At 56.8% G+C, this 17,646-nt stretch overlaps 5 protein-coding genes across 7 annotated transcripts; all 5 read right to left on the bottom strand.

The window, feature by feature from the left end:
- Positions 1-1,216: 1,216 nt before the first annotated feature.
- On the bottom strand, positions 1,217-4,373 carry ABB37_07346 (argonaute-like protein (AGO1); the record flags this gene model as incomplete). Its single annotated transcript, XM_015805946.1, has 1 exon — positions 1,217-4,373. Exon 1 carries the CDS (start codon positions 4,043-4,045, stop codon positions 1,217-1,219), a length of 2,829 nt encoding a protein of 942 aa, XP_015655423.1. The 5' UTR covers positions 4,046-4,373.
- Positions 4,374-5,147: 774 nt separating this feature from the next.
- ABB37_07345 (putative mitochondrial transcription modulator/accessory protein) lies at positions 5,148-9,635 on the bottom strand (the record flags this gene model as incomplete). Its single annotated transcript, XM_015805945.1, has 1 exon — positions 5,148-9,635. The coding sequence occupies exon 1, from the start codon at positions 8,424-8,426 to the stop codon at positions 5,148-5,150; it is 3,279 nt and encodes a 1,092-aa protein (XP_015655422.1). The 5' UTR covers positions 8,427-9,635.
- A 1,731-nt stretch (positions 9,636-11,366) lies between these two features.
- ABB37_07344 (nucleobase transporter) lies at positions 11,367-12,992 on the bottom strand (the record flags this gene model as incomplete). Of its 2 annotated transcripts, none has more annotated exons than XM_015805943.1 (1): positions 11,367-12,992. In XM_015805943.1, the coding sequence occupies exon 1, from the start codon at positions 12,840-12,842 to the stop codon at positions 11,367-11,369; it is 1,476 nt and encodes a 491-aa protein (XP_015655420.1). In that variant the 5' UTR covers positions 12,843-12,992. The 2 variants fall into 2 exon arrangements, with proteins under 2 accessions (XP_015655420.1, XP_015655421.1); XM_015805944.1 differs by having other exon boundaries at positions 11,367-12,904.
- A 982-nt stretch (positions 12,993-13,974) lies between these two features.
- ABB37_07343 (putative trans-sialidase) lies at positions 13,975-14,433 on the bottom strand (the record flags this gene model as incomplete). The annotated part of the gene is made up of 1 exon (XM_015805942.1): positions 13,975-14,433. One exon carries the CDS (start codon positions 14,431-14,433, stop codon positions 13,975-13,977), a length of 459 nt encoding a protein of 152 aa, XP_015655419.1.
- Positions 14,434-14,706: 273 nt separating this feature from the next.
- Positions 14,707-16,717, bottom strand: ABB37_07342 (hypothetical protein; the record flags this gene model as incomplete). Of its 2 annotated transcripts, none has more annotated exons than XM_015805940.1 (1): positions 14,707-16,717. In XM_015805940.1, the coding sequence occupies exon 1, from the start codon at positions 16,348-16,350 to the stop codon at positions 14,707-14,709; it is 1,644 nt and encodes a 547-aa protein (XP_015655417.1). In that variant the 5' UTR covers positions 16,351-16,717. The 2 variants fall into 2 exon arrangements, with proteins under 2 accessions (XP_015655417.1, XP_015655418.1); XM_015805941.1 differs by having other exon boundaries at positions 14,707-16,693.
- Between the last annotated feature and the right edge of the window lie 929 nt (positions 16,718-17,646).

Here is a 17,646-nt window from a genome sequence, read left to right as displayed (position 1 = left end):
ACAGGAAAAGAATAGAGCGGGGTTGAATAGAGAAAGTGAAGTGTAAGGAGCAAGCGAAGCGCGGTCCATCACGAACGCAGCAGACGCGGCCGGGAGATACGCGCGAGAGAAGAAAACCACAACAACCAAACCCAAAAAATCGTCTCTTCGCGCTCCGGGCAGTCCCACCAAAACTTCCTTCCCGAACCGCCAGATGGAATAAACAAACGAAGGAGGAAGCGTAGCAGCAGCAGCAATAAACAAAAAAGGCCGCAGCGAACGTCAGAGAACAATAATACATCGAAGCTGTCTACAACCCCCCCCCACTTCGATCATGCGACTTGACGCACAACAAACACTCTGCGCCGCACTGCGCTCATGCTGTAACGCTGGAGAATACCCGCTGACATCAACTTTGAGAAATCGGCTACGATGGTTCACAGTTCTGAGATTTGAAAAGAAGAAAAAGAAGAAAGGAAGGAAAAAAGACAGCTCTGTTTCTGATGCCTTTTCCTTCTTGAATAGTAGAGAATCTGGGAAAAAGAAAAAGGAAGATAGTTAGGTAAAATGCAACCCTTCCGTGCTAAAAGTGGCTCTCCAATGTCTTCTATCATTTCGCCAGAAAGGTGTTGGCAGAACACACACACACGTCGATCCTACACGGCGTGTGTGCCCGCTTCCATTTCCTTCTGCGGGAAACTTCTAAAGGAAAAAAACGAACGCCACCCCCCTACTTGACTCCACAACGCTGCTTGTTGGTGTGTTAGTTTTTTCCACTCTCTTTGGTACAGCCGAAGCGCGAGCTCCGCTTCTTTCATCTTCGGGTTTTCTCTGGGAGATGGAGAAGGAGAGCTGGTAAGATGGCTTCAAACACACACATGCATACATTACACACAGGCTGGAGTCAGCAGGTAGCATGAAAAGAAGGAGAAGACAACAACGAAAAGGAAAGAAAACACGGAGAGGGAAAGAAAGCTAAGAAAGGTCGGGGAGAGCTTTTTGCTGTAGCGGTGACGGTGCATTAGGCAAGAACACACAAAGTACGACGATACGGCAAACCCAACCAAGTGTCCTTCCATCGGTGCTTCATTTGCCAGAGAAGCAAATACATATATATGTGTGTGCCCCGCTTTGCAGATGCCACTTAAAGAGCCTCTCTCTCTCTCTCTCTCTCTCTCTATCTTCACCGTTTTCTCTCATTTTCTCCGACTTTGCGCACACACGCCACACCTTCACCTCACAGGTAGTGCATCGTAGGGCGCATCTTCGGCGGCAGCTCCTTCACCGCCTTCAACGACCCGAACTTGCGTGCGTACTCGTAGGCGCACTTGATCGGCAGCGGCAGCGGCAGCGCGTCGGGTTTGTTGGGGTACATGAAGCACATGTTGTACGTCAGCCGCTGCAGCTGGTCCATTGGGATCGCCGGCGAGCGGTTTTGCACGAGGTAGTACGTGTTGCTCGCGTGTCCCAGCGTGCAGTTCGCGCCGCTGAGGTAGAAGGACTCCACCGGCGCGTTCGGATCCGCGTCGGCAAATACAATGCGACAGTCGTTCGTCACGAAGCCACGCGGTACGTTGCAGTGGGCGCCCCTGCCGCTGCCCTTCTCGCTCGGGAAGGACGTGGCAGGGTCCCAGAACTCGCGGAAGTGCGAGCGGGGCTGCACGACCAGCGTGGCTGTGTCCCAGCTGGGCAGCACCTGCTCCATCGCCGGCTCCATGTTGAAGGCAAAGCCGGCCTCGGCGTCTGTCATGGCACCGCGGTACAGCACCATCGCCCCCTTACCGTTCTTGCCGTTCAACTTGAAGTGCGCGACCACCTCCTTCAGGAAGTCGGGGAACTTCTTGTTGAGCTCCTCGTTCGCGTTCTGCTGCCGCCCTGCGGGGGAGGCCGTCGACATCGACGAGGACGCCGCGTCGCTCTCTTCGTAGAGCACCTGCTCCTCGCCCTTCACCTGGTAATGCAGGCAGTACGGCTTCCAGCTCTTAGCGTTGGCGAGGAACGCCACAAAGGCGACGGTGAACAGCTTTGCGTTCACCGTCTTGTGCTTCTCGGCGAGGGTGTTCATGGCGGAGCCGACGACCGCGCTCACGATCAGCACGGGTCGGTTCGCAAAGGCCTTCCCGGCATCCGTCACGTCGGAGACGAAGCACAGCTGACCGATCTTGGCGGCGACCTGCTGCGTGATCATCTGCGGGACGTTGCGCGTCAACTCGGTCACCGCCATTTGGGAGACGACGGAGTCGCGGGCGAAGCGCTGCTTGTAGTCGTTGTAGCGATCCGCATCCTTGGTCTGCAGACGCACCATCGCGAAGACGTCCGGTGCGCCCTTGTTGAACTGCTTCGGTCCGGTGAACCTCTCCACCGTCGGCTGCGGCAACGCCACGTTGTACTCCTTCAGCCACTTCCCCAAGTTGCCCCTGTTGAAGTAATCGTCCATCAGCAGCGTCCTGTACTCGCTGTGCTGATCTGGGTGGCGCAGTCCCTTCAGGCCCAGCGCGAAGCCGGCCTGTCCCGTGTACTCGACCGCCGCGATGGTGCTGTAGCGCTGTGGTCCAGTTGGAACGTAGATGGTCGGCGCCGGCAGCACCCTACCCCGTGCCGCGATGGCCGTCGTCTCGATGCGAATACCGTACTGCTCGAGCACCGTCTGCATCAGCTTGGACGCCATAATGCGCTGCAGCGCCGCCTTCACGCGCTTCATGCGCTCATCCGGGTAGACGGAGCACAGCATCGGCAGCTTCGTCAGCTGCTCCGTGCTGAGCGTGCTGAGCTGCAGCGTGTCGGCCGGGTAAGGGAGGAGACGGCCGTTCTTGGAGCGATCCGCAAAGCGGCAGTACAGGACGGGCGACTCAGGGTGGACCGTCGCGCCGTACTTGCGCTTGAAATACTGCACAAAGGTCTCGCTCGGGTTCGCCTTCAGCTTCGCCGGCTGGCCGGCCTTCACGTCGAAGTCGACGCTCTTCACCTTCAAGAAGGTCGGCTCACCGTACATCGTCGTCACCTTGGAGCCGACAAGCACCTCGTTCACCGCTCGCTTCGCGCTCTGCGGATTGCGCTGCGAGATCTGCTGGATAACGTCGCTGCACTTCTTCGTGGTGGAGGCCTTCGTGCTCACGTCAAGCTGCAGCACGTCCATCGCCGTCGACTTGCCGTCAGCGACCAGGCGCACGATGCGCGCCACGTTGGGTGAGACGGCGTCCATCGTCACCAAATCGTCGCCACGCTCCACGCGGGACTTGAGGTCGACGTAGTCGGAGCCGATGTGCTCCGGGAAGGTGTCCCCCAAACCGCAGGCAAGGATCTTGTTCAGCCACTGCGTGTGCTCCGGCAGCCGCAGCTGCACCTCGCCCTCGTAGCGGATGGTGATGCGGTAGTGCCGCTCCACTGTCGTCTTGCGCCCCTCCTTTTCCTTGCGCTTGCACTCAATGGAGAAGCCGTCCTCCACGGCCAGCTTGCGCGGGGCGAGGATGGCCTGCCCGGTGCACACACACATGTCCTCCAGCCCCGTCTTGGTCGCGCTGGGCGGCCCCTCAGTGTGCGTCTTGCGAATAGCACGCAGCAGCTCCTGCTGAAAGTCGATCTTCCAGCCATCGCCCGCCATCTCCTTTCCGTTCTCGAGGAACTCGAAGGAGGTGACGTAGTTGTGGAACTTGCCCTTCGAGACGTCAATTGGGAAGCAGTTCGTCTCCACCGCCACACTCGCCGCGCACAGGCTCTGCGCGTTTTCCTTGGCGAGGGTGATCGCGTGTTCCTCGCGGTCACGGCACTCGCGCATGTTGCCGAAGCCACCGCCACCGCCACGTCCACCGCGGAATCCACCACCACGACCACCGCGATCACCACCACGGAAGTCACCACCGCGGAACCCACCGCCACGCCCGCCGCGGAAGTCGCCACCGCGATCACCACCACGCCCGCCGCGGAAGTCGCCACCGCGATCACCGCCACGCCCGCCGCGGAAGTCGCCACCGCGATCACCACCACGCCCGCCGCGGAAGTCACCACCGCGATCACCGCCACGGCCACCGCCACGGCCGCCGCGCGTATCCATAGGATCAGAATGCATCCCTCTTCACGTATGTGTGTGTTTGCACACGTGAATTTTTTCGAAGACGCAAAAGAAAGAAAAAAAAGGAGAAGAGAAAAACAAATGTAGCCGGTAGTGACAGAGATGTTTCGCTTTTTCTTTGATTGTTTGTTTGCGATGCCAACTCAAATTACTTTTAACGGGATTGGCGCTAGATTTTAGTTTAGTTTTTCTTCTTTTCAATTCTAGACGGAAGTCGATAGCTAGTGCAAAGGAGTGTCTGATGCTGATGTACGAATCGGAAAGCTAAAAAGAAAAAAGAAAAGGCTGCCAACGAGAGAAGTGTGATGAAGGAAGAAGCAAAACTAGATCCGTTTTTGTTTGTGAAGGCGTATACGTAGCCAGGTAACGCAGGTGGAAAGTGCATCGTTGTTGCACATACAATGGACAGGGTGCATCGAACGTGAGGAGGAGGAGGGGGGAGGGGTTAAGATTTAAAAAGAGAACGAGGAGAATGATTCAAGCAGCACAAATGAATGAAAGCGCCGTTGCTTTCGCAGTTGTTGGCCTTTTTTGTTTTGGTGTGCGGTGAGACACACGATACAGTTGTCAACGAAATTGCAGCACATCGACGAACTTCTTCACATGAAAAAGAGCAAAGGAAAAGAAAAGGCAGTATAATACGAGGCCTCCTTTTTCTTCCTTTCACTTTTCAAACGAAAGTTGGCCATCTGCGTTCTACTCCCACCGGGCACCACGCCAGCAGGAATCCGAGAAATCCCGTCAACGTCTGTGTGTTTTGTGAACGGAAGATTCGCTCCTAACCTCCGGCGCATGTGTACCGGCAACACGCTTCTTACTACTAGTACTTTCTATTTGACGTTTTTTGTTAGGCAGGTGTCTCTGCGGTGACAAACAGTTAAATACCGACGAAGAAAACAGAATGGGATTTTTTTTCTTCTCGTCGTCGTCCTCTCTTAAGAAATGTGAAGGAAAGCCGAGCGCGATAAAAAGTCTTCGCACAGGCGATGCACGCGTGACAGGAGCGTGCCGGAGAGCCGGCGAAGAGCAGCTCAGAAGAAAAAACGAAAGGGAGGGACAGCAAAAGGGAAGGAAACGTACTGAGCGCATCTCTCTCACCTTAGAAGGAGAACACCATGTCGCTGCCGGAGCTGCCCGACCCATTCGCCTCGCTCTGCGCATCCACATCGATCGCCTCCCCATGCACCGCCGCAGGCTTTGCAGTCGTTGACGCTGGCGTTGGTGTCGGCATGCGGTGCTGCTCCACACGCGCAGTCATCGCACTAGTCGCCGGTGCCGCACGACCCTTCGCCACGGCCATCATCAGGGGTGCCACCGGCACGTGGTCAAGGAACAGCGGCCCCTGGTGCTGCTGCTGCACATTCAGGTGTGGCTGGGTGCGCAGTGTCTCTGGCGAAGACGATCGAGGCCGCTTGTGCCCTCGCTGCTCCACATTCGCACCGAGTGGAGGCGTTTCTCGCTGCGTGGTCGGATGCGCCTTGGCGACCGTGCGTGGCGTGACGGAAGACGCCGCGGGAGCTGACAGCAGCGGAGCGGCGATGCTGGGCTTTGACGGCCCACTTTCTGCCGCCGCCCGCCGTTTTCGCTCGCGCAGGATGGTGGCGGAGAGCGATGGAGAGGAAGAGGCGGCAACAGCATCATCATCAACGCTCGCTGCAGCTGTGCTGGGCTCCGCATCATCGTCGAACTCCTCCAGATTCACGTCGGACTTTGTGGTGTTATCCCCTACGCTGCCCAGCCGGTCTTCCGACTCCAGATGCAGACGGTGCGGCCCACCCGGGGCACCAGCATCGAGCTTCTTCACCGCGTCCGGGTCCGGCAGCAGGAACATGCGGGGCCGCTTCAGGTGATCGAGGCAGTCAAACCGAATGCGCTTGTGCAAATACGCGCCGACCTGCAGCGTGTCCACGCCGTCGCCGCGCACCAGCACTGAGTCGTGCAGGCCGCAGTCCACAAAGGCGCCGAACATCGTCACGCTCTGCACCACGCCGGAGAGACGATCGCCTGCGCGGAGGTCGCGCACGTCGTACACCTCGCGACGCAACAAGCCGGCGTGCGGCAAAGACGCGCGGGGATCGAGGCCTGGGTGGAGCAGCTCCTGCCGCACCAACTCGAGCGTCTCTACGGTGCAGGAGAGGCGCTGCGCGGCCAGTGCGGCGAGCTGCGCCGGTGACAGCTGCTGCAGCGCACGTGCGACGTCCTGCCGAGTGTGGACGTCGCCGACACTCACACCCTCCGCGCTGCTGTCGTCGCCGGCAGTCGCAGAGGGAGCCGGTGCCGCTGCTACTACGAGTCGGTCCCGCACACCCGTCGGTGCGAGCTCGCCCGTCGCGTACAGCTTCATCAAGCGACGCACCAGCAGGTATGACTCGGGGTGGATGTTTGTGTTGTCGAGCGGCTCGGGGGAGTTGGGAAAGCGAAAGAAGCCGGCGATTTGCTCGTAGACGCTCTCCGTCATGGCAGGAACGCGCCGGAGATCGTCGCGGCTGTGCAGCTTCTTGGCGTGTCGTGCCAGCACGATCTGATCGACAATTTTCTTCTGAATGCCCGGGACCTTCTCCATCACGTAGCGGTTCGCACTCACCGCGTTGATGCCGACCTTGGCGACGCAAGACTCCAGCACGTAGCCCAGCTCCTTCATCAGCTCCTTCTCGTTCACATCGTGTTGGTACATGCCGATGCCCATGCTGCGCACAGGAATCTTAACGAGCTCGCTCAGCGGGTCGAGCACGCGACGGCCGATGCTAACGGCACCACGGTACATCACACTCAGGGTGGGAAATTCCTCTTTTGCGATGTCGGAGACGGAGTAGACACTCGCCCCGGCCTCGCTCACCACCGCGAACTCCACGTCTTTCCAGTTGCGCAGCTTAATGAGGTCCGCCACCAACTCCGACGTCTCCCCAGAGGCGGTGCCGTTGCCGATCACGATCTTGTTCACCTTCCGCGCCTCCACCACCTGCGTCACGTACTGGCGCATCTTCGCCTCGTCCATCAAGGTGCAGGTGAAGAAGGTCTCCACAGCACCGTGTTCGTCGAGCACAACACACTTGACGCCGTGGGTGTGGCCGGGGTCCATGGCGAGGAGGCGCGAGTGCGAGAGGGGCCGCTGCAGCAGCATGTGATGCAGATTGTGCGCAAAGACGACGATCGCCTCCTGCTCCGCGCTCTTCTTCAAGTCGCGCCGCACCGCCGTGTTCAGCTGCTTCAGCAGAGACTCATATGCACCCTGTAGGCCCGAGAGGAGAACCCTCCGGCAATACCCCGCGTCCCGCAGCGTGTCTGACGACCCAGCGGGAGAAGCCGCACTATTCGTGTTGCTATTCCCTGTCGACGCCTGTCCGTTTGGCGGAGGCAGCAGACGAGCCACACCAGGAAACTCCTCGCGCACTGTGTGCATGAATAGCCCGTGACTCTTCGGCCCAGGCGTCGTCTCCACCTGCAGCACGCCCTTCGTCTCGCCTCTCTGTAAGGCCAACACGACATGCGCGGCAATGCGATCAACCGCCCACGCCTTTCCGTCATAGAAGGCAAAGTGCTTCTTCAAGTGCTCAAAGCTCTCCTCCTGCATGTCCTTCGCGATCTTCTTGCGCGGCTTGTGCACCACCGCACACGTCAGCCGCGTTGTCCGCCGGCAGTAATCGCCGAGGCGCCATCGCACCGCCTCTCCGCGCTGCACGTCCTCTGCGACGATGGCAGTCAGCAGACGCTCGCCGTCCTCCACGCGGCTGACCGCGGCGCGCAAATCACTCAGCAGCTGCCGGCATTCCTCTTCGGCGGGGTTGTAGTGCAAAAGGGCCACGGCGTAGCGGCCCAGTCCCTCGGCACGACCGCGTGAAGCGAGACTCGTGCGGCGCTCCTTATAAGGCTCCCACGCGTCCTCCAGCTGACTCACGTGCGCCATCGATGCGAGGGCGGCCTGCAGGGCAGGGGTGAGCAGCCCCCGGCTCCCCAGACTGCGCAGCATAAACTGACGCCGCCGGTGGACCTCCCTCACCTCCTTGGCGGTGTCTAGCACCTGCCGCAGCTGCGATTCGTCCATGCGGCCCGTTTCGCCCTGTCGGTACCGCGCCAGAAAAGGCACGGTGGCACCTTCCTTCGTCTGCATGAGAACGTAGCGCACGGCGTGGCGAGGGTAGTGAAGACGCGCACTTGTTTCGGAGCAGAGGGCCTCTGGTGAGAGCTCGTACTGACCGTTGTCCATCCCTGCATCCTGCGCCTCCTCCGCACCGTCGCCGTCGCTGCTGTTGCCGTGATTCTCCTTGTCGGAGGGGGCTTCATCGTGTCGGCTGAAAAGGGGCTGCTGCTCATCGTGACCAGAGTTTGGTTTCGCGGTTGCAGGTGAACGCGAGTCGGTAGCCGCAGCGGCAGCAGCCATGTGGGTACGAGTGGCCGACGCCGACCCCCGCGGTCGGCCGCGTTGTCCGGTGCGGGCTGCACTTCGCTTCACCGTGATGCCGGCTGACTTTCGCGCTGGTTTTCCGTCACTACCTGCGGCGGCGGCAGGCCTTCCTCGTCGCGGACGCGTTGGTGTGTCGTCCTTCAGCGCCATCTCTTTCAAAACCTCTTCACTTTCGCGGCTTTGTTTCGTGGGCCGGCGCAAAACTCCACTTCCAAGACTAGCGCGCGTGGAGCTGAAGCCGCCGCCAGCACAGGCGGAAGACGAATAACGTGTCACCGACGTGTGCAGTGCGATGGGGAAGACAGCGGAGGTTAATGCGGCCCGATTACACGTGGAAGCCACGCGCGTCCAAAGCACACCTCCGTGGAATAAAGCCGATGTGCGACGGTACACACACGGACGGAGACTACTGAGAAACGAAGCAGCACAGAGCAGCGACAACGGCTTCCGCGAAAAGAAGAAGGCGAGGACGACAAGTGGCTGTGCAGACTGGTTTGCACGTGGTAGTGGCAGAGACAGCGATGTACGAGAAGGATTTAGCGTACGACGAGGGACTCGTTGAAATGGATTAAGGACGTGCGGAGTGCCACCGCCGCACCACCGCATCGTGGAATCGCTTCCGCCTCTGCTTACTGCTGCCGCTGTTATTTATATTAACGTTTTCTTCTAGCAGCACCGCACACACACGCTAAGGTGCCGCCAACAGCTCCAACTGGGTACGAGCAATAAAACACTACTATTAGGACCCACAGGGGCGATGACTGAAACGGTATTTGAAGTTAAGGAAGTCCGTGCACGGTGCGCCTTGGCCAATCAGTAGTCCTTGGAAAGGCAGAAGCGCAAAAGGCGTCTCTCCTTCCGTTACAAACCAGCGATGCCGCACAGAAGAAAACGCAGTGGACGTCTTTTAGTTCCTTTTGTTGTGGTGAGCTCCGCGTGGGTGGATGGGTATGTGCGTGCGCACGTCAAAGCACAACTCCTCTTTCAAATAAAAAGGAGAGGAGAGGCGGAGTGCATCAACTCGAAAAGCGGTGAGTGGCCGTCAAATGCTGCTATTTCTGACGCACATTAAAACATAGATACAGAGATAGATAGATATATAGATGTGGATACGCGTGTGCGGCGGGGATAAATAATCGTTCTCGTGTACGGATCACCACAACTCTGCACGCAAGCACGCGCACTGCGACCATGTTGGTCGGTGCAAAAAAGGAATGCGGTGACGATGGGCGTCACGGACGAAAAGAAAGAGTCGTTGAGCAGGATAAAGAAAAGTGGTTTGCGTCGAAGAGACCGGCGAGCTCAGCCCGCACAAACAGGCGGGACACGAAGCACGCGCTCCGTCCTTCCATACTCACAGCACCAACGATCGGGTCGGGCGTGGGGCGGCGGAAAGCACGCTCTCCGACAGTGTCCTCGCACCGCATGACACGGCAGCTAACAGGCTGGCCCTCTTGTGGCCTCCTTCGTGGTCGCCACAAATACGATTTCCTTGAGTGCCGTCAGTCCTCCCACGCTATGCTCGTCGTCGCACCTCGCAGTGCTGCTCTCTTCGCTTTCATTATGTATTGCGCCGCCCCATCACATTTAGCCTCCTTGTAAAGGAAAAAAGAATTAGAACGAAGGTTCCACCTGGCACGCTCGTGACACCATCTTTGCCCATTAGCAGCTACAATGAGACACTCACTGATGACACTAACTTGGAAAACGATAAAAAAGTATTAAACAGAGAAACAAAGAAACACTAGTCCAGCAAAGCGTCCGATCACGCTCTCTTTCTTTTCCTGCTTGCTGGTTTACACGTTGGGCCCCGTAACAGAGGTCTCCTCATTTTGGTTGATTTCGGTTCCTGCTGTTGTCTTTCTTGTGAGTGCGCATTCAAGCCCGTGTCGCGTGGACACCTTCACACAGAAGGAGACGCGATCGCCCAAATCTATGCGAGTTCGCTTCCGCCGTGTGTGGTATTTTCAAAAGTAATAGAAGGCTTCGGCACTTCTTCCCCGCTTCCTCCCACCCCACCGCGCTCTCTCAACTCGCTTATTAAAGGGTCAACAAAAATAGGTTAAGAGAGGTTGAATACGAAAGCAGCGGTAGAGGCGAAGAATACACGAAAAAAGGAAACAGGGAGGAACAGCAAGAAGAGTGGGAGGCACACACACACAAATAAAACCGATGCCACCCGCTTACACGAGAAGACACGTCATTGCGTGTGCGCCTCGCAGAGATGCATAGTTCTTTTAAAGAAGGGCGGAAGTACAGAGGCGAATCACTATGAAAACGCCTTTAATGTATGTCACTCGCCCCCCACTGATCAAAATTGTAGTAGTAGATTGCAAGTCAGGAAAAGCAATACACCAGCATACGAAATTAATTTATAAAGGATTTTTCGAACCCAAACATCAATAAATATGTGTGTGTCAACATGCTTGTAATGACAAAGAAAGCAAGTAACTTAACAAAAACACTCACCAAATAAGAGAAACAAGTACCCGCACGTTAGAAGACGGATAGTAGAAAAATACAAGAAGAGTTATGAGGGTAAGTCAAACAGAAAACAAAAAGGTAAGAGAAGAACTTAATGTGAAAAGAAGCCCGGCCAGAGCTGTTAAGGAGAGGACAGCCATAACGATTGATAACACCGCGCAGGCGCATGGTGTAACGTACACTCACCACTCCTCTCACATCTTCGTTTGCTGGCCTTCAGGAGTCAACGTAAATCGTGGAAGCACACCACAAGAAAAAAGCGCGAGGACAGCAACGGAAGACGGCGTCGTGGAATAGGAGTGGGGGTGCGTTAAATCAACTCTTGACGCAGCTACTCAACGCTTTGCTTCGTCAATCCCTAGCCGTGGAAGCTCCGCTGCTGCTGTCTCTGCTCATTGCGGGATACCTGCCTCCTGTAGGTGCATTTCTCCTTTACAGACCTAGGACGACGGCCAGCTGAAGCAGAGAGCCGAAGGAGCAGCCTACCAGTATGCACACGCCGGTCAGCTGACCAGCGCTAGCGCGCTCCGCATCGCTTGACAGTGCGGGCGTCTCTGCACTGTACACCATCGACAGCGTGCCAATGAAACCGGTCGAGACACCCACCAACGCACTGAGCACGAACGCGGCAGCGTGCGAAGTAATCACGTGCTTGGCGCACAGCAGCAGCAGTGGAATGAAGATGATGCGCACCAGAGAGGCAACGAAGACGGCGCTGCGCGGCGGCCACAGACGCTTCCACACGGACAGCAGACGGCCGAAGACGTCGCCGAAGTTGTAGATTGCTACGACGAGGGTCGTGTACCAGTTGTCCGTCGCGTCGACGACGATCAGCACACCGGGAAAGATGAGGCAAGTCACCATGAAGGTCATCCAGCAGGCCACCATCATCGGCCAGATCTTCTTCACGATGGGCCACAGCCGCACCTCCTGCAGAAACTCTGCGGAGGTGATGTTCGGCACCGCCTGCAGCTCCGCCGACTCACCCTCCTCGCTGTCCAAGTCGCCCTCCAGCTTCTTCTCCTTGTTCGCCAGCGCGCTGTCCAGCTGCGCCGCGCCGGACATCGGTTCGTTGTTGACGCCCTCCGCCGCAGCACCACCGGTGGACTTACTAGAGTCCTCCAAGCGGTCGGCAAGGGTGCGGTCGGCCGCGTGGATCGCCTCCAGCACCTGCGGCTCCTCGTTGACGTTGGTGTAAATGTTCGCCCACACGCTGCGCTCGGAGCGGAACTCCGCGACGTAGCGTCGGGCAAACGAGTTGAAGAGCAGCAGCACGACGCACAGACCCGCCACGAAGATGATGCCCAGCGAGACGGCGAAGTAGATAATGGACTCTGTCAGAATGGAGTTGTAGGAGTCGTTCATCGCCGCCAGCAGGATGATCTGCAGGACTGACACAATCACACCGGATAAGGGCACGCCGATCATGACACCGGCCAGGTACTTGGGCGGGAAGGGGCCATACAGGGCGTAGCACGTGTTCTCAAAGTAGGCGCGGCCCACACCGCCAATAAAGGCGGCAAGCATTAGGCCAGCCATGGCACCGCTCTCGGAGCGGCACGTGTGCGGCATGATCACCACCATCAGCAGCTCCACCAACATCAGCATCGTCGCCGCCTCAAGACGGAAGAGGAGGGAGAAGCGCTGGAAGAAGCGAGTCAGGTTGGTCGGCTCCAACAGCATCTGCGTGATCTGTGTCACTACGCCGTAGAAGGTCAGCACGTTGGCCCAAAAATATGAATGGGTCGAAACGGCGTTCTCGTCCTGGTAGATGTACTGGAAGTAGTTCAGCATGAAGCTAGGGGCCGAGTTCACCGTATTCGGACCCATAATCAAGCTGATGCCCATTAGCACGCTCGCCACGAAGACGAAGAAGTCGCTAAAACCGTGAAACGAAAGGAACGTCATGGTGGTGCTGCGCAGGGTGTGGAAAGAAACAACAGTGCAGAGAAGCCGCCGGAGAGGATACTTGTAGGGAAGAAGGGAGAGGAGAAGCTGAACGTAGCAGCCCGCAGACGAGATGGCACCGCTGTGAGACGTATATACACCTTACAGTCTTTGCAGCAGATGGATGCGTGTTATTACGATTATTATTTGGGGAAGAATGGTGGGCAATTTCAGATTGAAGACGGGAAGGGGGAGAGACGAATGATAATGGTGGAAGACGACATACATTGCCACACGCGCCAAAGTCCTCCTTGTGTTCTAACGAAGGCTTCCCCACAGCATCAAGTACCACAATGGAAGCACGGGAAAAGCGCTTTCTGTCAATTCAACAATGTTCCTTTCTGCTCCATCAGCGTGGCATCCCGTACGACATACCGCTGTTCGATTTGTGGGAGCCGCACCTCTATCTTCTTCGGTCGAGCATAAAGGAGCGCAAACAGCGAACAATGTCAACGGCTTGCCTACGTGGGGAAGACTGTGAGATAGTAGTGGAAATATTCGTAGAGAAACCATATATATATAAATGCAGTACCGATCAGGAGATGTATAGGGCTCGTGAGTGCACACACGCACAGGGACACGCACACGTAAAGAGCGGAGCGCACAAGAAAAGCTGGTCTCACCGAAATGTAGCTGACACCCGATAAGCATCCAACAAATCGCGCACACGCACCAACTCAAACGCCATCGCTTCCGCCTTCGTCGTTCCCTTACGCATGGAAGACAGCACCGATGTGTTGTCGATCAAAATGCGCAAAGTACGTGGCAGCCGCTCGCGAAAGACCGTCAACCCGTACCAAGTGTCCCGTGCTTCAGCCTGCATGATCAACATCGGGGGAGGGGGGGGACTCCACGTGTATCCCGACACACGCATGGCGTGTTTCACCGCCCCTCCCTTGATGGAGTGCGCAGTGTAGCCCTTTCCCAGTGACTTCAACTTTAGGGCGGCCTGACTCGTACTGATAGTCGTCAGCGGCTCCCCTGGGCCCAATCGGGTCTTCAACAACAGGAGATCGAAAGCATCCTGTCCTTTGATCCACACATACCGGCTGAACCGGTAGGGGTCGCTCTTGGAAGCCTTGGGGACCGCCGCCTAGTCCAGTATGATGTTGCCATGGGGTTGCACCAGCAGATTGTCCGTCGTGAGCCCGGCGATCTCCGCCCAGCGACTCGCCGTGATCCATGCCAGCCGCCACACAACCTTGTCGCGCCACGCTGGCGTCTCCGCAATGACCCGTCCGAGGTCTTCGAGTGTCAAGGGCACCACGTGCCTGACACCTTCCGTCGCCGCCACCTTCCGCATGCCCTGGAGGTATTGGTCTAAGGCGGTCACCGTCGGATCCAGCATCGTCCTCAACGTCACTCCATACTGCACCTTGGTGGACCCCTTGTAAGCACGGGATTCGAGGAAGAGCGGAATGGTGGTCGACACAGCGGGGAGTCCCATCTTGTCGCAAAACTCCTCGAACATTCGCCAGATCGACGCCCGCTGCTCCCAGGTGCTCTTTTCCAATCGGCGGTGCGCTACTTCGTTTGCTCGCTCCTCGAGCATCACCAGCGTAGGATTCTTTGGCGCAAGCTCGTTGAAGTATACGCGGTCGCCGATCCCCGCAGGTCGTGGGGTTGGTGTCGGCTCGGCCTTCTGCACGGGAATGGATTTCTGCAGCAACTGCTCGGGTACTCCCGCCTGCAGCGTTCTCGAAGAGGGTTGAGGGGGACTCCCCACCGCCGCATGCTGCTCGGCTTTTGAGCTGCCGGTGCCGTGACATACGTTCGTCGTATAGAGCGGTATGCGGGGTACCGGAGGCGGACGAAACAGAAAGGTTCACCTGGTCCCCCTGGACTGGTTTTTTGACGTGTCGGCCGGTGTAGAACGTTTTGCGCTGTACGCTCGTGCAACCTTCCGCGAACCTGAAAAGGAACGCGGTCCCCTAGCCGGGCACTGGGCTGCCAAATGCTGCGAAGATCCGCAATTAAAGCAGCACCTCCCCTTTTTCACGCCGCTCTTCTTCGCGGGCGCAATGGTCTTGATGAGACCCATCAGGGCATCTATGCCGGTGTCTCTGTCCCGCCGGGCCGTCGCCAGTTTCGCGTACGTCAGCTCCGGGAATGCGTTCGACTTCAACGCCACCGTCAGCCGCGAAACGTGATCATTACCCTGCCCGGCCTGATACTCAAACAGGCTGGGCACCTGCTGGGCACTCTGAACCCAGTCCAGAAGAGAGGAGTAACACCCTTGCGCCTCGGCGGTTGGGGCGTTAAGCTGCCCATCGAAGAACAGCTTACGGAGGGCAATGTCTACCTCAGTCCACGTGAGGCCCTCAAGCGCGCTGCGCCACGTACGCACGCCCGTCACGTCAAAGACATCTTCTTCATCACTGTTCTCCGTCGCGTCGGCCGTCGTGTGCTTCGGAGAGGGCGGGGTGATCCGCACCGAGTGGAGTCCGTCCTCAGCAGCTGCAGGACGCGACAAATGGGTCTTCCCAGGTTGAGTCTTGGCCAGCAACTGCCGCATCTCATCAAAGTCGTTCAGAACCCGTTTTTCGAGCAGCTTCATGTCTTGTTCGATAATCGACGTCTTTGTGCCAAAATGAAAGGCAAACTTCGTATATTGATCTTTTAAGGTCGAAAGGTTCTGGTCTGTCTGTGTCACAGCCTCCTGCACCTTGACCAGGCGCGCGGTGACATCCCTGCTCCACTGAAGCGTCGTAGCGCCGTCTCCTTCATCGTCGGATCCCGCCGTCGCGGTGGTGGTGAGGAGGCGCTCAATTCGATCCATCTGATCTGGATACTGTTTCTGTGCCTCCTTGACGTCGTTCAGGCGCTCCTCGAAGCGCTTCTCCGCGTGCACGCTCTGTTCCTTCAGACGCGCCACTTCCACGTCGCGCGCCAATCTATCGGCCGCCGCGGCGTCCCGAGCACGGGATAACTCGTCCTGCAAGGTCCGCACCGTCTCCGCCAGACGAGCCACCTCACTGCGCAGGCTGAGGAGTTCAGGGGAGTCCCTGCCCGCCGACTGCACCATCCGACTCAGTCGGAGCTCAACCTGAGCAACTCTCTCACGCTCACGCAGAGCCAACTTTCGCTCAAACTCCAGCCGCGACGTCACAGCCTGTAACTGCGTGACGATATCGGCGTCCCTTCCTGCGCTGAACGCCAGCGACGCTGAAACAGCCGAAGCCGCAGCCGACGCATGCCTTTCCAAGGCTGAGGTGGTGTTCACCTGCAGGGATGAAAGTGCGGACGTGATAGCGTTCGCGTTCATACCCTGCTGCTGCTCGAGGGATTGCAATCGTCCCCCCTGATTTCTCATGATCTGGTACAGCTCGCCCATGCGCTGCTGAACCTCCGGGGCCACAAACTCCACCTGCGTGAAGGGCAGTTCGCAGCTGCTCCACATCACGGTCGTGTTGGTCGTGCCATCGAAAAGCATCAACCGACCGCTGCACATGCCGACCTGGCATAGCATTGGGACCTGTCCCGTCCGCCGTCTGGCGAAAGATCCGGACCGCGACGGGTCCTTCTTGCAGCAAGGGGCTATTGGCGAGGTGTTGCTCCATCACCCCCCACTGTCCGCGCGGAATCAAGGCCATCCTTGACGAAAAACTCTCCTGAACAAACTTAAAATCAACTTGCGATTAAACTGCTGCCTAAAGAAAGCTAAAAAGAAAAACTTAAATGATGTGGGTTTTTCTTTCTACTCGGTAGCACTACGCACGAAGTGGCAAACAAGGGTAATTGAATTGGTCAAACCCAAGGATCCCTGTCGTGGTGGGCAACCGCGGGGGTGGGTGGGTGGAAAAGAAAAAACTCAAAAGTTGCGAGAACGTTGATCTTGCAAGCCCCAAAGATAAGGCGAGGGAGAGCAGTAGTGGTAGAAATCGCGTCATCAGCAAACGTCGGAGCCATTGTTCCTCATCCTCCTCGTATCATTCTTCCTCTTTTCATCGTTCCATTCTCTTTGTAAGCTATCAAAAAAAAAAGAGCGGCGAATACAATTTAGATATTTTTATCCAAAGACCTTTCCACACAGACAGAAATAAAGTGAAGTTCTCTTTCTACAAAGGAGAGACCTTTGCTTTACCCTTACTTATCATACATTTTTTTTTAACTGTTGTTGTTGCCTTTGTTATTGCGAAGCGTAACACCCCCTGCTGTCAAGCACAACAGACTAGTCTTCTTTGGATGCCCTGCCTGTTGAGTTTAATGGCGTTGCAGGTGTGCTGCGCATCATCCATTATTTTTTCTTCTTCCGCATTGTTTTCTTTTCTACTATCTTCTTTCACGTTAATCGGAATAATATTAATAATAATAATAATAAGTTAGAAAGAAGGATAATAAGCTCCTGTTGAAACACCGCTGAGAATGCGCGTTGTTCTGCCTCTTATTATATATATTTTTTCCCCCTTCTTTTTCGCTCCAGGTGATGTTTAATGAAAGAGCAAGAAAGAAAAACAAAAAGGCTCCTTGGCTGGATATGACGAGAGCGCGGCGTCGATGTCACGTTGGGTGCCGTTCCCTTGGAAATCAAACACTTGTCCCAAAGAAACCAAAAAAAAAAAGAGTCTTGCACGCTCCTTTAGCAAGAGCACAGAAAGAAAAAACAGAGAGAGACAAAATAAGGAACTGGAGATGGTACGTATAGCAACAAGCACACCAGTGCCCGCTGCTGTATATATTACTAGCGTTGTTACCCCCACTCGCACACACCTCTCTCTCGCTCGCTCGCTCGCTGCGGCTTTACCTATGTAATCGCTTCTTTCCC

Source organism: Leptomonas pyrrhocoris, assembly GCF_001293395.1.
Source record: "Leptomonas pyrrhocoris isolate H10 chromosome Unknown, whole genome shotgun sequence".
Classification (NCBI taxonomy): domain Eukaryota; phylum Euglenozoa; class Kinetoplastea; order Trypanosomatida; family Trypanosomatidae; genus Leptomonas; species Leptomonas pyrrhocoris.
This window is presented reverse-complemented; position numbering and strand designations above follow the sequence as displayed.